We start from the raw sequence: 22,919 nt of genomic DNA, 5'->3' as shown, positions 1-22,919 counted from the left end.
TGAAACACTGGTAACTATCTGGTCACTTCTGTCTGATTGGAACACTTTTTTTTCCTGTCTTGGTTGCAAAGCATCATTGATTGTATGCATGTACACATGCAAGTGAGCTTGTAGGCATGCACATGAACCAGGTTTAAGTGGAAAAAGCTTCAATTATCCCATTGTTCCCAAGCCTCTGAGCTCAGGACTGTCCTGGTGGCTTGTCCCTGACCCATACTCTGCTTTCGTGGCCATCAGGAGACGGGGGGACCTCGTGGTGTCAGGGAGCACTTCTGCATGGTGGAGATCTGCTCTTTCCCCACTTTCTACCTAGCCCTAGGGTCTTAAAGTGTGGATAAGATGATTACGCAGAGAGGGAAGATTTGCATTTCTTAGATACTGGGAACTTTGTGGGGGAGAGAGAACTTGAATAGAAAGGATTGGTTCTCCCTTAATCGGAGCTGATGGGGATAGCACGCAAAGCTGATGGGAGTTCAGGAGCCACTCTCCTGAAATAGCGCAGCGGGGAAAAACGCCGAGGGACAAGAACGCAAAAATAATGTAAGGAGTTCTGCACATCTTCAGTTTGTGGCTCAGAACAGTGATCGCAAAACCGTAAGAAGTTATAAAGTCTAATAAATATCAGTGGCTCTAACAGCCCCTTGCGATGTAGCTAATTGGGGAGGATGCGGTTGGGGTGACTCACGTCGGGTGGTGGTTTGGGCAGCAGGCAGCACCCGTTGCACGTGGTCACACTGCTGAGGGTCTGGAAGATGGACAGGGTGAGCAGAAGTAACGAGGTTTGGGGCACGGGAGCTCAGCAAGCAGTGGGCATGGCAGTGAGAAGAGCTTGGAGCTGATGTGTGACCGCTTCTATAGGGTGTGGGAAGGAGCTTTGGAGACCCAGGGACAGAAGATGGAGCAGAGTTGGAGAACGCTCTGGTTCTTTTCGGCCCCGTGCTTTGCTTTTCTTGGGGAAATCTTCTGCAAGCAGACCTGGGGTCTGCTTGCTATATCCTGTGCTATACGTTAATATTTGCATAGCTGCAGAGCAACCCGGGGATTCCTCATATTAGAAGGCTCGCAGCTTTCATACGGCCTCTCTAATTAACTTAATTCAGACATTAGTGTGTCACAGGGAACGTCTCTCAAGGGGGGAAGTCTTTCATTTATCTCCACTTAGCCAGGGAGCACTACGTTTTTCATTTGCATCCTCTGATTTATCCTTGTAAGAGTGGGAATTAACCTCTCACTCCCACGCTGGTGTTGTGCCCACCCAGAGGAGCTGATGCATTGTGGAGAAGCTGCTCCTTCTGCCCCTGGTATCCCTGGACCTTCTGCAGGTCCTGTGCTCACCCCAGAGGTGGCCCTGGCTGTTTTCCGGACTGCTTGTAGATGCCATTCGCTTGCCTTGAAGGGCGCAGGCTTGGGAGGAGGTTTCATGGGGTTAGGGAGGCCCCAACCAAGAGAAGAAGTGGGCCTCCAGGACCTTCTTCCTCCAGCTTCTGCACCCTCATCAAGAGCCCTCTTCCACCAGGAGGGAGCTGGGGGGACGAAAGCCTTATAGCTAGCAAGAGCTTTGCGGCAGAAGCCTTGGAAGCAAAACAAAGCTAATTAAAGCCTGCTTCAGCACATGCCTGTTATGCTGTAGGTACCTGTGACAGATGGGGTCTGTTCCCCGTGACTGCAAGACACTTCTGCGAAGAACACAGTCCTGAAATGTTTGCTTGTTTTTTTTTGTTTTTTTTTGGGGGGAGGAGGGTGATGACTTAGTTACATAGGATTTTGCTTACAGAGGTCGTTAGCCATGACCTGGTGGTGCACGTGCTGGCTGCGCCCTGCTTGCTGACGGTCGCTCACCGCCCTGTGTCCTCTTCTTGCCCCACAGGTGAAGGAATGGTTGTGCCTGAACTGCCAGATGCAGAGGGCGTTGGGGATGGACATGACCACTGCCCCACGCTCCAAAAGCCAGCAGCAGCTGCACTCCCCCTCGCCGTCTCCGTCTCACTCCCCAGCCAAGCTCCCGGCGGGCCAGGAGAAGACCCCGGCACCCACCCAGACAAGCGCCCGTCCTGGTGCCACCACCGCTGTCCCACTGCCTGAGACCCAGAAACCACAGGCGGCTGCACCGCAGAAGGAGCAGCATGGCCAGCCAAAAGCCGCCGCTCCTCAGGAAGCGGCAAGGTCCTCCCCGCAGCACCATCAAGCAAAACCTTCCTCCTCTGAGCAGAGAAAGGCAGTGGGAGACCCCAAACCCCCTGCCCCTGGTGCTGGGGCTCCTGAACAACCCCAGGAGGGGCTCACGGGGAAGCTCTTCGGCTTCGGAGCTTCCCTCCTGACCCAGGCGAGCACGCTCATGTCTGTTCAGCCAGAGGCCCCCTCTCCAAGTCAGCAGTCTTCTGGCAAAGTGCCTCCAAAAATCGTCTTCAGTGACGCCAGCAAGGAAGCTGGTCCCAAAGCCCTGGGGACGCAGAGCCGGGCTGGGGCTGCGCCGGCTGCCAAAGCAGGCAAACCGGAGCCGGACGTTAAGCCAAAGGAAGTGCCGAAAGCCAGGGTCTTGTGCCCCCTCTGCAAGGCGGAGATCAACGTGGGCTCCGGCGAGCCCCCCAACTACAACGCCTGCACGACCTGTCGGCAGCAGGTGTGCAACATGTGTGGCTTCAACCCGACGCCTCATCTGGTGGAGGTAAGGGGACTCGCAGGGCTTTCATCGCTCTCTTGTCACTTAAAATGGGGAAAATACAATGCGTTTTCCATCAGAGGCTGGTCCCTGCTGTATGAAGCCCCAGCCTGCGAGCAGCCTCCTGGGGGCAGAAGCAAATGCCAGAGGTGAATGCAAAGCTCAGATCTCCTCACAGTGAAAGCAGTGCCGGGTGTATAGCAATGTCCCGTGTTCTTTGTGTGCTTCCCGTGACCTGAAGTGGTGAGGAGACAAGGCACCGTGAGGCAGGAGGCGCTGGAGGGCGGTGGGGATGGCAGTCCCAAAAGTTGGGTGCGGATGGTCACATGGAGGCAAGGGAGAAGGCTCCATGGGAAAAGAGCCCTGAAAATCGTGAGGGGAGGGCTGCTGGGAGAAAAGCCCAGGGAATGTGGGAGGCTGCAGCCGGCATCGTGTCAGTGCCAGGACTGGGCCGGTTTGGTATGTGAGGGTGGAAGGGACTTGCTGCAAACAGGCTCTGGATCCCCTGGTAAATCTTCACCGGTCTGCAGCGAGGATTTCACAAAAACGTACAGATTTTATACCGATCTCACGTGAGGAGCAGAGCGAGGGGTGGTCGCTGCTCGGGGCACCCCCGGCAATGCTTTCCGCTCCCTGTAGGTGTTCAAGGAGTCAGGGGCCAGGGTAAGGAAACAAAAGCCGCTCACCAAGGAGTGTCCTCCTCCTGGTGCTGCAGGTGGATGTCTCGGCCAGGCGGAGCTTGACGGTGGATGTCCTGCCCCAGATGGTGAGGGCACGAGGGAAGTGGTCTGGGACCCAACAAGAGGGTTTCAAGCCAGCTGAGGGCACACGCTGGCCCGTGGGAGTTTGCTGCCCTCTCCAGATCCCCTGTTCTGTGGTGTCTGCGTATGGTGTGAGGGAACAGGCTGTGCACGGCGCTGTTTGGACGCGAGCAGCTGGGTGCTGTGCAGCCTGCTGGGGTGGAGTGTGAGGAGAGGAGGAGGAGGAGGCTGAGGTGGGCTGAGGGCCATCCAGTCCCACCAGCTGTGGTCTGGGAAGTCTCTGAATTGTGGTGCCCACCCAGAGCATCTTCCAAAGCCCCCGAAAGGAACCTTAACCATCTCCTAGCTGCCTCAGCTCTACAGGAGCATGGTGCAACTGGTGCAAGTGTTCCCATACCTCTTCCTCCCCCTTTGGCAGTAGGGAGGGAGATCTTACAGACCCCTGGAGAAGGCCTTGTCTGAAGTCTAGACCATCACCTCCTCCTCTACAGGTGATTCAAGACCCTTATGAGAGGGTGCCCGTGGCTTGCTTCTGGAAGTGCTGCATCTAGCAGCCAGCAAGACACAAAACCAACACCATCAGCATGTGGAAAAGTTAATGGGAATTTCAAATGACCAGAAGTAGGATTGCTAATCTTGGCTCCGTTCCACTGTGGATAATTACATTTTATGTCCCTAACTCTTCCCTGCAGTTTCAATTACAGGCAGCAATGTTCTCCCCTTCCCAAAGCTCTGGACGCAGGGGCGTGGAGCAGCACCCCTTTCACGCAACTCCCTTTTCGGCAGAAATGTTCTGCTCCTTCCCACCAGTTTTGTTCTAAAAGGTCGAATCTCAAAGAGGTTTGTGTGGTGAGAATGGGAACAGCAGCAATCTTCCCAGCACAAAATGACTGCTTTGAAACGGAGCTGTGTGGAAATTGGTGTTACTTTGGATGCTGGGATGAGACCTGCAGCAATAGTGCTCTATGAAAATGAGTTGAAGACTGCTTGGTATGGAGCATGGTATGTTTTTATTAGGCATAATGTGAGCAGAACTAGACTGGGTCCCAGTAAAGCACTGCTTCTTCCCTATCCTGAAGATTTTGGTGAGAAAAGGTGTCCAGGCTTTGTGTAGTCCCTTGCAAAGGGCTGAAGCCCAGTCTCGGTGTGCTCTTTGGTAAGGATGAGTTTCCAGGATAAGTTCCAGAAAACGCACACGTGGATGAAATGGCCGTAGCATGCTCCCCTGGACACCCCGTTGTGGCACAGAGCATTACTTTGGGCTTGGGTTGTAGCTGCTGACGTGGTGCTCTCCGCAGGTACCATGGAAAGGTGGCTGAGAGGCAGGTAGCCTCTCCCCGGCAGTGGTCTTGGATATCTAGAACGAGAATCTGGCTTAGAGTAGACGGGTTGGCTGATGCAAAATTATTTTTTAAGAGTTGAGGAATAAATGTAACACTTGAGCTGTGAATGTTGTTAAACTTTCTGGAAAAATAAAGAGGGGGGGAACATTGTAAGATCTTTTAATACTGTCAGGCTTTAGGTTTGCTTGATCTTCTTAGGAAATTGCTCTGTGGTTTTGTCCTCTGAGTGGAAGTGTTTTGCCTGCAGCTTGCATGAGCTTGTCCCGAGCTTCAAGATTCGTACACAAATATCAGAGCTCATTCTTTGAAGTAGCAAGGCTTGATCCATTAATTGCTTTACGAATTAGGACCTTGACTGCAAACTGCTGTTGGAAGTTCTGTGAAAGCTAATGAGGACGTTTGAGCCTGGGTCCGCTGATATTCAGAGGAGCCTGCGTTGAAGGCTGGGCAGCCACGGGCGGTACCCTGCAGCCTGGGCAGAGCCTTCCTCCCTGGCTTCAAACAGTGTGAGTCACGCCAAGGGGGAGGAGAAGAAGGCACAGGCTGTTGTGGCCTGGTTTTCGGAGGAAGGATGGAGTTTTGCAGCAAAACAGTGCTAGAAGAATATGTTTTCTGCAAACAGTTGCATTGTCACTGCAGGCTGCTGAAGCTTGGTCACAGTGTCACGGAGCTGGGCTTCCTCACAGAGGTGGGCTGCGTGCATTGACAGTTTCATTGCAAAACCACATAACCGCTTGGGGGCTGGGGAAAAACCCTAAATAATGTGTCCTTCCTCAAACAGGACACGTGTTTTCACTAACTAGGTCATCTGTACTGCCAGGGGGGCACAGACTAAATTCCACTAAAGGGGACTTCTCCGCAAGTATTAGCTCAAACTCTCACGGCTTAGTGGAGAGCATCGCCCAGGCTGAGCCCCGTGCTAGTGGCAGGGCTGGGTGACACATCTGCGTGCATGGGGACCCTGAGACCTCAGGTGGGAGCTGAGGGACGTGCCAGCAGCACTGCTTCCTGGCAGAGACCCCAGTTCCATGGTGGCATCACACATGATGCTCGGGACAAACGGCATCACCAGGAGCCCCTTGCCTCTGCCAGGGGCAGTCCCCCAGGGACAGAGTGGCCAGTGAGTGGAGGAGCAGGAGAGGCTTCTGCCCCTATCTGCAGTCCCCTCAAACTTCTGGTTTCTCTTGGAACCATCACTGCTTACCTGTGATATTTTCAGATCCATCCCACGCCTGATCTACAGATGGAGCCGGAGGCTCTGGGTCCCTGTCGTCCCCTCCCACCCTCTGCTGTGGCACAGCAAAGCTGCATCTCCCCAGTGATTCATTCAGCTGAGTGCATTCAAACCTAACGAAAGATTAAAAAAAAAAAGTAAAAATGCTGTTTTCTGGGGAGTCATCAGCTGACTTGCATAGGTGCTGAGCCACTGAAGGAACTGGTTCCCTTCATTTCCAGGTGGTATGAGGTGAGAAAAGGAGCGAGCGGGCAAGGTTCTTTTCCCCAGATCGCATCATTATGTACGGGGCTGGGGCTGCCTCTGTTGTCACTGTCTATGCTGGAAGCTCTTCTGCTCACATTTGTCATGGGCCAGTAGGTATTTCAGTCATTATTGCTAAGCTGTGGCTGCTCTCATTAAACCTGGGTGAGAAGCCACCACGGTTTTTGGATGTGTTGGGACCCGGCCATTGAATTAGTGCCGCTCTTTCATCCGCCAACAAAAGATTTTTGATGGTGTTAGAAGGCTGCAAAGGTCAGGGCTGTGTGTTTTCTATAAAAACCTTGCATTTGTATACAGCTCTCCTCCTTGCCTGTATCCAGAGGCAGGTTTCTTATGCAGATCTTGAAGGCGACTTGAGCTTTCCTCCTTGGTTTTGTGCTGGCTGCGAGCACCTGGCCAGAGCTGCGGCGGGATGCGCTGCGTGGCCTGTCCTCTCACAGGGCCTTGAGCCTTAGAGAGCTTCGGGGCACGGTCGGAAGGTGATGGTGAGGACTGAGAGCCTAGGACTCTTGAAGAGGTAGGCCTGAAGTTCAGGCACAAGCATGGCATTGTGGCAGCACATCCTGGGAGAAGGTGTGGGCTGTGGCAGCCTGTGGGCACCAGAGGCTGTGGCTGACCAGCAGACAGAAGGAGCTATAGTGGTGAGGGAGCCCAAATGTGCACCGTCCAGTTGTCTTGCTTGCCCTGCTACACGTTACACAGCTTTAAATAAGTCATTTACGTGACTTACCAGAAGTACAGGTGCCTGGAGCTTCCTCCCACCTCATCATGCTTCCTCCAGGAGCCTGGCTGCTGGCTCCAGCTCGTGGTGGTCTGCCCACCAAGTCGGAGCTGGTGCTTTCGGGCTCTCCCCCTTGCCCCAGCCTGGTGGTGTGCAGGTAGGAAAGAGGTTTCCATTGCAGGCAGGCAGACGCAGGGCCGTTTTGCTAGGATTTAAGGCATCCTGCCTTAAATCAGCGCCTGCTACGGATGCAAGTGATGTGGCAAGAGCTGGCCTGGAGCGTGATTGCCCCGCGCTGTGTGACGCGTTCCCAGTAACCCCAGCTGACCCCAATTGACTTCGGTGGTTTTGTGTTAAGGAACAAATGAACTGTGCATGTTGTGCCACTAAATGAGTGTGGCAGGATGCCCCTTTGCCTAATTAACCAGCCTGAAACAGGAGCTGGGACACGTCTTGTCCGAGGCCGCTGCTGCTCCCCAGCACAAGGCTGGGACCTCTGACAGTGCTGTGCCTCCTCGGGGCCCTCTCACGGAGTCGTGTCCCTGCCACACAGCATCTGCATCCCGACAGGAATTGGCATTTATTTTCGTGCTTTAATGTGTTATAAAAGGATGCTTTTCATAATGCTCAGGGTGTGCAGTCCATCTCCCAGCCCGGTGTCAGCAAATTTCTTGTTTATCTGTCCTTGCTACAGCTAAAGAAAAACTAGGGGCGACGTGCTTGGCTCCTTCGTGGGACACATTCCCTTGTGGCTGGTCTTTGCGGGCAGGTGTTGGCGTTACAAGGAGCATTCGGGTGGAAAGGGGGAGAAGAGTGGTGGTGGGAAGTGCCGGGCTGCTGCCGTGCTGCAGGTGGGAGCCGCCAGCCACAGCTCTGTGCCTGGGGCCTCCCGGCCCCTTCCAGGGCACCCGTGCAGTCAGGGGGAGGCAATCAGCCCCTAGCTCCTGGCCGAGGAGGATTAGCGGGGCTGAGGGAACGCTGCCAGCTCTGTGCTGTCCCCTGGCCCTGGGGTTGCCCAGGAAGAGCTGGTAGGAGCAGGCCCCGGGTGGTGCCGGCAGCGCTGCGGGTGGGGAGGGTTCAGGCCCGATGTGCCCCCGTGTGGGCCCGACGGCCCCCAGCCGCCCTGTGAGCAGGGACGGCGGCTCAAGGTTCGTGCACGTCCATTTCTGACGGAACCCGGGGTCTTCTCTTCCTCCTGTGGCTCCCGATGTAGCAGGGAGCAGCTGTTGTCCGTCCCCGTGACGGGTGCCCCTCTGGGGCTGTTTTTTTTCCTTAAATCTTGCATCCTGGTGGTGACAGCTTGGCAGGGCAGCAGCTGCGCAGGGTCCCATGACTGCAGATTTTAAAATTTTCTTAATTTTTATTTCATTCCTCATTAGGACAGCCCTTTCGCTAAGTAGGTCCATGCCATTCAGCAGCGTACGTGGCTGCTGCCGCTTTTGGGGAGACTCCGTGCTCTTGCTGCATTTTTTAGCTGTCTGTTATCTCCCGGTTGAGTTCTGACAACGGGCTCAAAGCGTGGGCGGCGGCGTCACCTTGCCACAATTTTGTACCCCACCCCAAGAAACTGCAAGTTACTGCAGGGCTGGGAGCTTGCCGTAGGACTGAGAGCCAGTGCCAGGCTGCAAATAATCAGGTCAGCCACCTGAACTGAAGGCAAAACGAGCGAGCCGTCTATGACAGCACGATGTGGAAGTCGGCTTTGCCTGCGTGAGCCTGCAAATCCCTTTACGAATGGGTAATTAACAGCTTGCTGTGACTCAGGAGTTTTCTCTACTGCTTAACATGCTGTAATTAACCCAGCCTGCCCGGGTCCTGATGCCTGGACCCAACGGGGAAAGCACAGGGCTGAAGTTGGGCTGAGTTTTGGTTATGGTGTATGACCAAGCAAATTGGCTGAATTAAGAGCAGAGTCCCAAAATGGACCTCGCTACTGCTTTCTCTGCAGAATCCCTGGAGATGTGTCTGCTGCAGACACTGGTCGTCTGCTGGCCGTGTCTTTCTGAGCTTCCAGAACCAGTTGCAGATGCTGAACTTCTTGTTGCTGAACCTGCTGTCAGCTTGTGGCCACTTGGAAAATCATCTCAAGAACTGCTGTGCCTTTACTCAGGAAAAACAACAGAGTCACGGATTCATTTCCTCCCTTAGGAGCAATTATATTATTAATAGACAGATGTCATCTGTGTGCTAACCCTTCTGATGAGTGCTTTGGAGGAAGCCACTGCCTACGCGTGCAGGTTGTTTTCAGTGGAAAAAAAAAAAAAAAACACTGAAAAAAAGCAAACTATGTATAAAAGCAAACTATGTATTCCTGGGGTGACAGTGGGGCAGGGGACTTGCGTTTGCAGGCGGTGCCTGCAGAGCCTGGGCTCACAGGGGTCTTCTGTGGAGCCATCCCAGCCACTGAAGCCCTAAGAAGCAACTCCACCATTTCCCGCTGCAGCCCAGGCTGGGGAGACAATGGGTGCGCTCCCAGCACGTGCAGGACATCTGAGCAGAAGGTAGGCTTAGTGCCACCTCCGGAGTCTCCTAAGAGATTTGCTGGAGTTTGAGCTTGAGCAAGAAACCAGCTTGCTTCCCTCGCTCGTGCTGGCAGTGGTACTGCATGGCGATGCTGCCATTGCGTCCCAAGGGGCAACTTGACCCCTGCTGCCAAGTGGTGTCACCTCCCTCCATGTCACGGTGCTGCAGCAGCCTGGACTTGAGTTTGCTTTAGCTGGTGGTGAAGCTTTATCCTTACAGTATCGATCCGGCCGCTTCCTAGAAGGCATGAGGGGATAGTTTAGGGATGCTCTTTTTGTCCGTATAACAGGGCTAGCTCTTTGTGTCATGCCCTGGCCCTCGCAAAGCTTTGAATGCTTTTGCCAGCTCATTTCAGTAGCTGCTACAACTGTTCCTAATGCTGATGGCATTCTGTGCAACCTCTACAGAACGGACTCATCTTTCAGAAAGCTGCCCAAGCTGTCCCTGCTCGGACGGAGGGGACGGGGACTTGGCAGGCAGTATGGAGGTGGGTGCGCAGGGCCATGCTCTGGGGAGCTTGGTGCTCCCATGGGTCAGGGGCGATGGACAGCAGCGCCCCCCAGCACGGGGAAGGTCTGAGGGACTTCCTATAGCTGGATCTTCGCCATCCAGAGCTGCCTGGGGAAAAACTGTGAGCAGATCAATCACTGCTCCATGTGCTTCTGTGTGCTTAGCAAGGAGTTACCGTTGTGCATGTGAAAGGTTGGAGGCAGCAAAAACAGGCAAAGTACAAGTCTGGAGAGGAAGCAGAATAAGCTAAAGCTGCCATAGTGCTTTGTGGATGTCAGAGGGGACCCTGTACACGTGCTGGAGAGCACAGAGCCCAGTTGTGGTGTCTGCAGGACTACGTGGGTCAGAGCCACGGTCTGAAGATGTGGTGGGCAGAGAGGAGCGGCTATTTTTGCCTGAGATGGCGAGGGGATTTGGCTGTTCCTGTTTCCATCCCTGGGGAGCAGGCTCAGATTATCCTGATGTGCTCTCAGACCATTACACAACCTGGCACTTCTTTCTTTCTTTTTTTCTTTAACGTGCTATGTTAGTACTTCATGTGGGAACACATTAGGACATTTAATCGAGCATTTAATTGGCTTTGTAGCACTGGATTTCTGAGTGGGTTGGGGACTGCGGAAGAGGTGCTTGGTTTTTCAGCTGTGACAGGAGCATCCCAGACTTTCTGTGTTGGTGTCAATCCACCTTCCAAGCCAGCATTGTTTCTTGTTATGAACCCAGCAGCATTTTGCAGTTATAGCCCGTAGTCTTAAGCATCTTCAACCATCCATGGAATAAATTGATAGTGAGGAGGGGGGCTGCTGATGGTGAAATGAGCAGGACTGGTGGGGAAGAAGCTACTGCAGATGAAGATGGGATTACTGCTTGGGATGTGCATGTGTTGGGGACTGCAGCTCAGGCTATTCCATCCTTCCCACATCAAAACTGGTGCTGGCAAAGCGCAGAGGCACAGCAAGGCTCCGTGGGCATGTTGATGCCATGCTGCTGGAGCAAGCCACGCTGCCGAAACCTTCGTCAGCCCTGCGCACGCTGTGTCCTTTACCAGCTCCTGCAGGGCAGAGCAGCAGGACCCGAAAGGCGATTGGTGGTCCTACACCCCCAGCTCTGGGGGTCGAGCTTCTGTATTAAAATGAAGAAAAAAAAAATCAACCTTCCAGCTATGTTAAAAATCAGTGTTGAAGGCACTGGGGGTGTGCTGAGTGTCTGGTTGCTTCCTCCTCCTCCTCCTCCAGCCCTGTTTGTGTGGCTGATGCAGGGCCAGGGGGTGCTTGCAGCAGCTGCACTGGGGGATTTTGCCTTCACAGAGGCATTTCCCCCAGGATTGCTCCACTCTAGAACTCTCTTGCCACGCTGTCTGCTTGTACGGGGCTGCTCGAGGGCTGTGGCCCTTGCCTGTGGCCTTGTTCCCTCCTGCACTTCATCCATCCTTGCCTCCCATTGCAGGAATCGCTCTTAACAAAAGGGATAAAGAGGGATAAAGGCTGCCTTGTGAATAATTTGTCAGATATATGGGTCAGGAACTGGCTGGAAACGTTTAATTAAATACCTTTTTGGTTGCCATTTGCCACTTACTTGAAAGGGAAATGGTTTGTGTTTGATTTCTAGAGGTGTGAAATCCTCATAAAAGCTGGGTGCAGGTGCTGCCTGGCAAAATCCCGAACAGTGGAAGCTGCTTTAGTATTTGTTTGTGCTGATTTTCTGCTCTTTCCAAAGGAAGTTCCTGGGATGGATCCTTGGGACTTGGCTCTCGGCTTGTAGAGGAGTTGGGTGCCGACCCTTTGCAGATGCTTTGAGCCCCCCAGGCACCCACCTGCCCCTTTACCTGTTTAAAAGCCCTCGCACGCCTGGCGTCCAACCTCCTGGTGCTTGTGGATTTCGGCTTTTCCCGTGTGTTTGTTTTGGAGTTGTAAAGCCTGATGCTTTAATAGTCTTGTTTTGTACATAAGGCTGTAAGCCAGCTCCTTGTAAATAATCAGAAGTTTATAGGGGATTAGCAGGGAGGCATATTTATCAACATAAATGATTGCAATTAAAAGCTGAGGTATTAACATAGTTGCCTATGCCTGATCCTGCAGCAATTGCACTTTTTCAATGTCAATTTTTTTCCTCCAGTTTCTATGCCCGTGAGCAGCCTGAAAGGGTTCTTCTCCGGGTGCCCGGGGACCCGTCAGACCAGCGTCCCCAGTGCAGAAATGCATGTGCTACAGCACATTAATAGCTAGCGTAGGCCACATAACAAATAGGATGTATATTAGCATTGCTAACGCTGGTGCAGACAGCCCTGGTCACCCCCGAGCAACTGGATGAGGAACGTGCCACGAGACGGAGCTCGCAGAGGGAGCGTGGCCGCGGGCAGACTGCATTGGCTGGCATCGGCTGGAGCAGACTTGCCTGCAGTCTTGGAAAAGGTGGCCCAGAAGTGTTTATCGCCTCCTGCTTTGGGAGGAGGTTCTGGCGGTGGTGCCTGAAAGGGCACCTGGCGGGAGAGCTGGGCAGCATGCAAAACGAGCACTGTTGCTTCCTCTCTCTGCTGCAATCCCAGCAAAATGCAGGTGCTCGCCCTGCACAAGTACCGAGCTGCACTGAAAATCCCCGAAGTCTCAGTGCCAGCTCTTGCCTGAAATTCCCAAAGAGGGCGAATGCTGCAAGCAACCCCTCCCCTGGGTGTGGAAGCGAGGTGAGGCGGCCTGGGAGCCTGGTGGGTGCACTCAGCGTGGCATCAGCGCACCGGGAGCTGAGGGCAGCTGGCAAGGCTGCTCTGTGTTCCTGCTGCAAGGATGCCAACAGCGCCAGTGCTCCAGAAATTTCCAGGGGAGCCTCCTGAGCCGTCAGGAGGAGATGCAAAACTTCTTTTTAAATCTGCCTGCCTCGCGTGTGTGGCAGAGAGAAACTGCGGGGGGCAGAGGTGTCACCAGGCGCTCCCGTAACTGCACCACAGAAATGTTTCCGCTTCCGAAGGTTCTCCTGGTTCCAAAAAGCTCTCAAGGTGCTTCTGGAAGCAATTCACCAACGCAGCAAATAGTTCCAGCTAATTAAGCCTGTTCCTAAAGCCCCCGATAACACTTTGCAATTCCAACAGTTTTCCAGCCTGCTCGGAAGAGCAGCAGCTTTAAAGGAGCAGCTGCTGCCGTGTACCCGTCCGCCCTGCGCGGCTGCAGGAATTATCGTGCTCTCTCGTCTCCACCTGTCCTGGTGGGGCGTGGAGCTGCAGGCTGCCTTGTCGCCAGCTCCGCACGGGCTGGGGGGGCTGAAAGCTCTCGGGCAGGGAGGATCCTTGCAGCCCTAGAGGCGTTCAGGCTGGGTTGTGCAGAAGCCCCGCAGAGGGGAGCGCTCCCAGCTCCCCCCAGCCTCACGGGCAGGAGCTGGTGGAGCCAGGGCTGCTCCCAGAGGGCCTTTGCAGGGGCTCTGCCTCCATTTGGCACGGATTATTTCGGTTCTTCTGTTTGTGCCTTGCTGCGAGGCTGTGCTGAGCCAACGGCAGCTGTTCCTGCGAAGTGGTATTTGAAAACCAGGGCAAGCTTCTCCCACATCTTTGCTCTCCTTGCCTGGAGTTCCCACCCGAGCCCTGGGCTGCCTCAAAGCTCCTCCCGGCAAGTGCCACGAAAACGCCCCGAAACCCTTCAGCAGAGCAGGGAGCTCGCTGCAGAAGCCTTCTCCTCTGCTTCTGCTCCTCGCCGTTATCTTCCCACTGCCATCTGCCGCGCGTGCTAAAATAAGGCAGCATGTTGGGGACGAGGCGTGCTGTGCTCGGGGAGCCCCACGTGGCCCTGCCGGGCTGCACGAGCGCTGGCTTGGCGCGGTGAGTGGGGCACGTGGGGCCCTGTGCTGGTCCCCTCGCGTGGTGGCAGCCCAGGGGCAAGGAGCTGCCACCGACGGCAGGGTTTGGCTCCTCCATCTGGGGGTGCCTGGGCAGAGGTGGCTGCGGAGGCAGCTCTCCGTGACCACAGGCACCTCCTGGGCACAGCTTTGGGCTCCCCACCCTGGCCATGCTCTCCCTCCCGGGGCAGGTGATGACTTGCTGATGTGTTTGAGGCAGTTACAAACGAACCTTGCCTCGAGGGACCTTAAGCACGTGGAGAAAAGCCCCAGTCCTTCGTGCCTCCTTCATCCTGTGATTCCTTTTCTTCTGCTCTCCTTGGGGAGCAGGAGTGGCCTCAGGGGAATGGACCCAGCAGCACCTTTGCCACTGTCTCCGTGGGCACGATGAAACTTCTGGAAGCCTTCCCAGGGCCGTGCCGTACCCCCGAGGTGAGCGCTGGAGGCAGGATGGTTCTCGGCTGGCGCTCAGCAGCAAGAGAGGTACGGCAGAGCGAGGACCCGTGCTGACTCCTACATTTCTCACGATGCAAATGCAATCAGAAAGGTGAAGTTACAAGCAGGTAGCGACATTTTTCACACGTTTTGGCCCAGAGGCCTCATTGCCCTGAGTTGCTTGGAGCACAGCATATCAAAACGTTGCCATCAGGATTCGGTGGGGCTCTGCCCACCTCCCCGGGGTGTGCTTGCCAAGGAGGTAGCGGCGGTGGCTTCCCTTCATTCCATCATTAGAGAGTTCAAATCCTCCTTTTCCTCAGAGGGGAGGACTTTAAAGTATGCTGTATATCTCAGCTGCTTTGTTCTGTGTCTTTTGTGATGGCTTGGGTTTGGTGTGGTGTTTTTTTTGGTGGGATATTTTTAATTGTACGTGCGGAGCCCAAAGAGCACCCGATTCCCAAGCCTGCTCCAGCAGAAGAGTACGGATTTCAGTGGGCTTTAGTTGACGCGGAGAACAAATATTCTCACGGAAGGCCTAGTTTGGGAAAGAAAGAAGCAATGGGGTTGGGAACAGCCCCTGGCAGCGTGAGCGTGGGACAGGGCCAGCGCTGTGGTGGTGCCCGGGGGCTCTGGGCTGCCCCGGGTTCCATCCTGTGGCGCTGGACACAGCACGGCTGAGCAACACCCGGTGCCGCCTTGCAATTGCAGGCGTGGGTGAGTGGGCATCAGCACGCACGCTGCTCTGACAGGGCTCGGCGTCTGCGAGGTAACTGTGAAATTCCCATCTTTATGTAATTTCCTGACTCGCCTGCAACTGTTAAGCATGACCAAGAGTCATCTGTTTGCCGAGAGCAAATGGCGCATCAGGAAAAGGAGAGCAAAGTGGGGCTGGGCAGCAGTGTTTGTAAGAAACGTGGGCTTTTCTTTGGGCTGGGAGTCGGGGCAGCGTGCCCAGTCTTCAGAGCAGCAGCAGCAGGTTTCTGGGGTGCCCCCAAAGCCCTCCTACCACGGGGTCTGTTGCGATGTGCTGAGGGTCCGTGCGGCGCGGGTCCGCCTTGGACTGCGGGGGACGAGGCCCCATGCGCGTCTGTCGCTGCAGAGAGGGCAGCTGGAGAAGGAGAAGCCTTCACAGATGCACATCAAACCGAGCAAATAGCCCTATTGTTAATTTAAAAAAAAAAAAAAGCAACCATTTTACGTGGATGTCACCATTTCATTTTAGCTTCTTGGCTTCGTTCTTGCTCCGTATTTTCATTTTATCTTGAGATTAAAGATCTCAGCCGCAATAACGGCCCCAGCCCCGGCAGGCAGCTGCAGACATCAGGCTGCACCGTCAGAGCGGCTCAGCCCCATCGCGGGCTGCACAGGACTTCCCTGCTCCCTGTTCCTCCATGCCCGTAAGCATTGTGCTGAAGCTTATCAACGCTGATTCTGCTTGAAAAGAGGCAGACGCTGGGGTCTGGCAGCCACCTATCGTTCTGAAGATGCCGATGCTGAGGTCGGACCCACCGAGATGTTTTGGTGGAGCTGGGACCGGAGCAGGATCGGCCCGGCTGGACCCCAGCAGGTGGGAGCTGCCAGCCGCGCTGCCCGAGCTGTGCTGCAGGGAAGGGGATGGAAGAGGGCACGCAAGGCCCTGGCACGGGAGGGTGACGATGTGTGTAATTGGGGGAGTAAAAGGGCTCATCCGTCTCTGCTGTAGCCATCTGCGTTCCTTTTTGCAGCCTTTTACTGTAATAGATTATTGACCTGCACGGAAGCGTGAAAGATCAGGGGAGTTAATTTTTCAAACTTACCACTTGATGTATTCCATAAAGGTAGGTCGTTTAATTAAAATACTTCTGCTGCTGGATTCGGAACTCGTGATCTTGAGGCTTGGATCAAGGCCTATGGTGGTTTTTTTGTTTTTTTTTTTTTGAAAGAGCAGTCAATTAAAGGAGTCAAACAGAAACTAAAGTTCCCAGTTATCTAGGAATACATGGATTTCAGGATAAAAATGCTGGCAGGGGCCAAGTGAGCATGTAGAAATAATAGAACATGATGGAGGAGGAAAGAAAGGAAAGGCCGAAATCCCTGGGAGCTGTGGGTTACTCCCAGGATGACTGTGAAGATGCACGTGTGTCTGCGTAGCACGGGCTGCCCCCAGCATGAAGGTGAGGCCCTTGGTGACATTTTTCACAAGCTGGGCAGCCAGAAGAGCCCAAAGGTGACACACACACCCCCCACAGGGGTGTAGGACAGCCGCCTGCTGGGTGTGAGGTGCAGGCAGTGAGTCTCGGTTGCGGCGCATCCAGCCACCTCGGTGGGGAAGGTGATCTCCGCTGGGAAAAGGCTGCCATTAGCTCTACAACTCTGAAAATGTTATGTAATTTCGCAGATACCGTGGGCCATCAGCTTGTACTGATGGCTCTTCAACGTGCTTTAAAAATGATCCATCACGGGCATGAAATAGGTTCAAACCCCAAAGGAGGGAAGTGGTCAGGGTCTGCCCTCACTGCTGCTGTTCTGGCTTGTGGGGGGACACAGCGATCCCCGGGGGGTAGCCGGTGAGGATGCTGATTTTCTTCTGCTTTGCAAGCAAGCGGCTGCTGCCTGGCAGACGTGGGGCTCTCTGCAGCTCAGAAGAGAGCAATCAGACAGCTTGAATCTGCTTTTATCAGAGGCAGAAAATTGCTCGTTGGATGGCTGGGTATTTTAGTCAACACTGGTGCCTATGAAAAAGCAAGGTTTTGATTAAATAAGATTTTTCAGATAAATTTAGCTTATCATGGGCTTTTTTTCCCCCTTTCTAGCGGAAAAATGAACAGAATACTATAGTTCTTTTCTGCAGTTTTGCTAGGTTTCTATTTGCAAGCATTATTTTGCTGCAGACTTGAAATCTTCCACGGACAGGTTCCAACGGCTTCCAGAGAGGAGCAGTTACTCCATCAATGCAGGCACGGTGACAAAGGCATGAAATAATAGCACGAAGCATCTTGCTCCAACGTTGTGCCCGTGCAGCAAGAGGAGCTAAGAGACAGCGATCGGGGCCGGGGCTCCTGGGGGCCCGGTGTACGTCCCCTGGGCGTTCCTGCAGAATTCTTGTTATGCAGACAGCGTTCGGAGATCCTCCCGCTACTGTTAACCTTGGCTGAGAGCTACATCCTGATAATGTGGGCTGTGAAAGATAAGGCTGCCTGGCAGGCTGATAAATCTGTTTAAGGAGGACTTCTTCCCCGAGTAAATTACAATGCACATGGATCGACTGGAACAAAAACGAACGATGTATTACTGCTTTATGGATGGGGGGGATAATGTCCCCTCTCTGTGCTGCTGGGCTTGCTGCAGGACAGGACCACGTCCTGTCTTCTGCGTGGCTCACTGATGGTCCTCGCAGCCTGGTTCGCGGTGGGAGAGGCTCAGAGTGGCCATCAGGAAGGATTTCTTCACGCAGAGGGCGGCTGGGCACTGGAATGGGCTGCCCAGGGCAGTGGGGAGACCCCAGCCCTGGAGATATTTGAGAGACGTGGAAGTGGCACCAAGGGACGTGGTTCAGTGATGGGACTCGGTTGGCCAGGCTGCTGGTTGGGCTTGGTGATCCTGAAGGACTTTGTGGGATATTTTCTACTGGCGTAGCAGGGATTGTATTTTGTCATTTTTTGTCTCTTCAGCCTTTACCTTTTGCAGTCAGTGGTTGCCACTTCTCATCCTCCAGCACTGCCAGGAGCTCCCTTGCTCCTGCTGGATGTGTTCAGCTCCACGACCCCCTTCCCCATGTCCCTGCAGTGCCGCCACCAGCCCCAGGAAACCCTGCCCAAGAAGGAGTGCCGTGCCTCCCCACGGCAGCCCCCAGTGCTTTGGAGACTTTCTGTTCCCCTTCTTCCCGGCAGGGTCCTCGCCGAGTCCATCAGTGGTCTGTAAATGATTCAGATAGTTTTATAAATGTCACATTACAGGAAAATAGGAAAATATGGACCTTCCTGGGGACAGCCGTAGCTAATCTTTGAAAAACAGACCCAACCCTCTTCTGGTTTAATACTGTTGGCTATATTTTATTGCGAATAGAAAATCTTCTTAATTCTTCATCCATTTGGATTCAGTCTCTTGGAACTGAGCTGGTAGTTAATTTAGCTCTTTCTCCAATATAAAAAGAAAAAAAAAAAGAGGAAGAAATAGCAGGGCTCGGTGAAAAGAGAAAAGAAAAGCACTTGCAGCGGCTGAGACTCCCTCTCTTGTTCCTCCTATTCTTCTTACTCTTTTCTGGCACTTTTCTTAAATACGCAGAGCTGCACTCGCGCTGTTTGTCCCTCAGTATCACGCTCAGGTGCCCAGTCTGGAAGGTTTGTTTCTCCCTATCCGTAAAGATGTCCAAGAGGCTGAGTCTGTCCGGGCAGCCTCGTCCACGCCTGCTTGCTGCAGCCGGGGAGCTCTGGGAGCTGCTGGGGCGCTGGCGTAGCACAAAACGTATGGCAGTGGCCAATCACCAGGAAAAAAAAAGGAGCACATCCAGCGTGGAAACAACAGCGGGGATAAACGAGGAGCAAAGCGCTGCTCGGCAGTGGCTGGCTTTCCCACTTGCGTTTACGTCCACAGCTGCTGCTGTGCCGGCTGACTGCGCCTCTGCTTCCCACCTCTCCTGGGAGCCTGGCTCGTCCCAGAGCACCAGCAGGGGCCCGGTGAGAAGCAGCACTCCTGAACCCCAACTGCGGGCAGCGGGAGGGCTGGGGTGTGCTGTTTTCTCCCAGCAGCCCTGTGGCACCCATGCTGCACAGATGTTATTTCTGCAGCAGCTGCTTCTGTTGCTGGATGTACATGTCATGCGGTGATGCTGCCGTCAAACAGCCCCTTCCCAGAGAGACCAATGCTCACCCACAGCCCTGGGAATCTGTCCCGGGGCTTTTAGATGAGCCAAGAGCATCAAAATTATCTCTTCTATATCCTACTCTTTTTTTTTTATCTAATGAACTGGAAGGAAATATGTTGAGTGGGGAGGAATGGCTATATATATTCTCCAAAAGGACCAGTTTCAAAATTTTGGACAGCTGTGTACCCTTTTTTAGCAGCCCCTTCACACAGCCCACACAGCACCCAGCACTTGGAATTGGGCTCGTTTGGAAATATGCTTCCTTGATTGCAAAATAGTTTAAATCCTTTAACTTAGAAACATTCTTGCGACTCGAGAAGATTTTTAGCTCAGTAAATACAGAAGGTACTTCCTGCCGCATGCGGCTCTGCTAATTTTGGAAGTGGGTGGAAAATGACTAGGGGGCAGAGAGTAGAGGCACATTTGGGGGATTTTGGGTCATCACAGCTCAAAGCACGGGCTACGGGTGCCCAAGGATGCTGGTCAGAACAAAGCATCCCTGCCCATGCCGCCTTGTGGCACCTTGGTGCTGTACCCCTGCCCAGCCCTCGTTGCACAAGCGTGCAGCCTGTCTGCAGCCAAGCCCCTGGGTTTCTGGGAGAAGAAAACTGCCTCAGACAGTCTGCGTTTAAGAGGTGAACTCCAAAAACCGAGCAATTCAAGAGCCCGCATAAAGCGTCCCAGAAGGATTCGTTTGCAATCCCCGGGGTTTCAGCCGCTGGAAGCGGGGGACACCTCCCTGGCAGGGTTTCGGCAGCAGGGATTGTGCCGCGGGTTTTGTGGGTGCCCTGCGTGGCACCACGGCACGGAGGCGACATCGGTGGCCCCGCGAGCCACGGGCCCGCAAATTCTTCGTGGTGCAAAGCAGCTGCCCGTGCTGGCAGGAGCATTTTGGGGTCTGAAATGCTGAGTCAGGAACCCCTTCCCTTTCCTCCCGGAGAAAGCTCCGTGGTTTCTCTCGCGCTGCTTTCTCCCCATCGTGCCCGCATTTACTGGGCTTGTCCCACCGGCGCTGTCACGCAGTAAGCCGGACTTGGCAAGCACACGCTCGTTCCTCGAAAGAAAACGAACAGGAGCGTTGCTATTACTCATCAGTCAAAGACTTTCAGCTGGATTAATCCCTCGGTGGCTGATGTGGCGGTGGTGACCGTGGTGGATGCTGCCTGGCTGCAGGCCAGCACCGCTGCCCGTGGCCAGCACTGGGTCCCCTCTCGATGCCCAAGTGAGCAGCTTGGTGGGGTTTAAGGGCAGAAATTGGGAGGAAAAGTTCCCATGCGGGGGTTTTTCCATGCAGGGGCGTCCGCAAAGGGAAGGAGAAGCTATGGCAGGGCTCATTCTGGCGATGTGTGACTGCAGCGAGCTCACCGTGCCCTGCTTTGAGTCACAGTACTGCGGTGTGAAAGCCGCTGTTGTGTCGCCCGCATCTGCAATAGGGCCGGGCAGACACTATCAGCCCCATCAGGCCGGGGGGGCTGCAGGGATAGAGGAGAACAGAGTGACGCCGGGAAGCCTTGCTCCGTTGCTTGTCAAATGCTATATTTAGTGACGGGTTGGAATAACCTCGGTGGTTTTTGGTGAGGCTGATCTGTGAGCCGCAGCAACACTAATGCTTGCCCAGGTCATGCTAATAAAGTCAATTAGCGTTGAATAAACTCTGCTGAGGGATGAGGTCCCGGTGCTGCCTTGCCCTGTAGACGAAGGCGCCTGCAGCTTCATGCTGCTGCGTTTGCAAGCTCACCATTCATGGGGCACACAAATCCTGCCTCCCCTCTTCCACAGCATCCTGCAAAAATCAGCATCTGGGCTGAAAGTTGCCTTGCAGGGCTGCTGTTCAGGAAAGGCTAAAGAAAATCTCAAGTGGTTGATATGAGAGATCGCAAAGCCTTCTGCTATCCCCAAAACCAAAGCCTTTCCCGTTCAGGTTGCTCACTGGGTGAACCAACCCTTTAGGGGGGCAGCCAAAATAGAGCAATAGAGCTGCAGCGCGCACAAGGCTAAAAACGCCCCGGTGGGGATGTGCTCGGGTTCGGACTGCCACTGCTCATCGGACCCCTTCTCTCTGTTGGCACCCGACCCGTGGAAGCGCCTTTTGGCACAGGTCAGTCCGGCCAGGGCCACTGCCTGCCAAAGGGAGGGGGCTCGGCGGGCTGGGTTTTGCAGCCTGGTGCCTGCAGCCCGCAGAGGAATTGTTTTGAATGGCCCTGGAGAATTCAGCTGCGATAATGGGCTAAAGCCGAGGGGAGGAAAGCATTAGGCGGCCCTCGGGTGGCAGCATCCAGGGAGCGAAATGAATTAGCACCGGTGTTCATCTGAGAGGAGCGGGGGGAGGCGGCTGGCAGAGATAACATCTTTCATTAGATCGGTGGATAAGGGCTGGAAGAAAAGCAGCCAAGCGCTTGGGTGCAACGCCGTGGAATTAGGATGGGTGGCAGGGGGGAGCCGGGGGTGGTCTGAAACTGCTCTGGTGTTTAATGGCGAAGCATGAGTCAGCCCCTTTCGTTTAAACCTGCTAAAAGCATTCACGTTACAGACAAATCTCTGGGTTTCCTTAGCGCAAGGATGCTGAGCCTTGGGAGCTGGGTTCCTGACGGGCGATGTCCCCGTCCCCGCTGCAGGAGGGTGCGTGGAAGGGGCGCGGGTGCCAGCAGACCTCCTAAACGGGAAGGCTGGAAGGATGCTTGCTGTTAATTTGGATCTTGATTCAGATAGCAGAAGTGTTTTCCATATTTCCCAGGCACCCATCTGTCACAGTGATGAGCCCTGCACAGTGCTTGTCAGCAAATAAATGAAATATTCTTGGGAGATTTCGCTGCGTTTAATGCTGGGAGATGAGACCCAGCTTGTAGGATACTTACACCTCGCGCTGCTTATCTGATTTTGTACAGGCGTCGTGCCGGTATTTTAATATCCATCGCTTCAACTGTGTAAAATAATACTGGGGAGCACAAATAAAAGGGCAGAGCCCTGGAGCTGAGGAAGCAGGAGGGGTCTGTGTGGGCCTGAAGCCACTGCTGAGCCTCTGCCGGGGCGCTTGGGGCGCAGGTCTGGGTGCTGCGGGGCGGCTGGCATCTGCTGGCGTGGCGGCGCTGGAGCTCGCCGGCTCCATCATTAAAACAAACCCTGCCGGCGCCGGGGGATTCAGCATTTAATTAACTTGCCAGGCGGTGATGTTGACCAAAATGATGCAGGAAGGCTTCTATTGTCGTTAATTACAGTTTTGTCATTGCCCATTAGTGGATTAAAACAATTGCTGGGTGCCAGCCCCTTAGGGGTTGGCGAACGCGGCTTTGGCCACCTGCCAGCGGGTGCCAGCCCGGGGAGGGGACCGCGCGCGTGTCCCCTGGGCAGGGGCCTCGGGCACCGCGCCGCAGTACTGCAGCACCCTGCTGCTGGCCCCGCGCCCCCCGAAGCAATTATGAGTGCTGTGAAAATTAGCCCCTCGCCTCTTGAGGCTGATGAGCTGCAGTATGTGGGGCTGTTGTGACAATGCCTGTTTTCAGCTTCCCCCGAGGCCCTGCTGGTTGGGGCAGCTGTGCCCCGCTGTGGCTCCAGCCTGGGACCAAGTCTGCAGCATCCCCAAGCACCAAGACGGATGCCCAAGTGCCTCTGCCCCGTGCCGTCCCCGTGCACCTCCCCGCAACTCTGGGGTTGGGAAGTGTAAAGCACTAAGCCCAGCCCGATGATTGTTACCGTCACGGGATCTGGGTAACCTTCTGTGGATTTATGAGCAGATCAGCTGCTCGTCGCACGGTGGTGTCTTGTGCATTTGGCTGAGCCGTGTTGGCCGTGGTGGCTGGGAGGTGCCCG

The 22,919-nt window shown here is 54.5% G+C and overlaps 1 protein-coding gene across 3 annotated transcripts in view; it reads left to right on the top strand.

Annotated features, from left to right (window-relative positions):
• Nucleotides 1–22,919, top strand: part of BSN (bassoon presynaptic cytomatrix protein) — a 75,095-nt gene that overhangs the window by 33,802 nt on the left and 18,374 nt on the right. For 2 of the 3 annotated variants that reach the window (XM_040568248.1, XM_040568249.1), the window contains one exon: nucleotides 1,868–2,665. In XM_040568248.1, the coding sequence (XP_040424182.1) occupies nucleotides 1,868–2,665 (798 nt within the window). Of the gene's footprint in view, nucleotides 1–1,867; nucleotides 2,666–8,409; nucleotides 9,484–22,919 lie in introns of those variants that run through there. The other variant, XM_040568251.1, reaches the window with a different exon arrangement.

This window comes from Cygnus olor, chromosome 10 (assembly GCF_009769625.2).
Source record: "Cygnus olor isolate bCygOlo1 chromosome 10, bCygOlo1.pri.v2, whole genome shotgun sequence".
Lineage (NCBI taxonomy): Eukaryota > Metazoa > Chordata > Aves > Anseriformes > Anatidae > Cygnus > Cygnus olor.
This window is presented reverse-complemented; position numbering and strand designations above follow the sequence as displayed.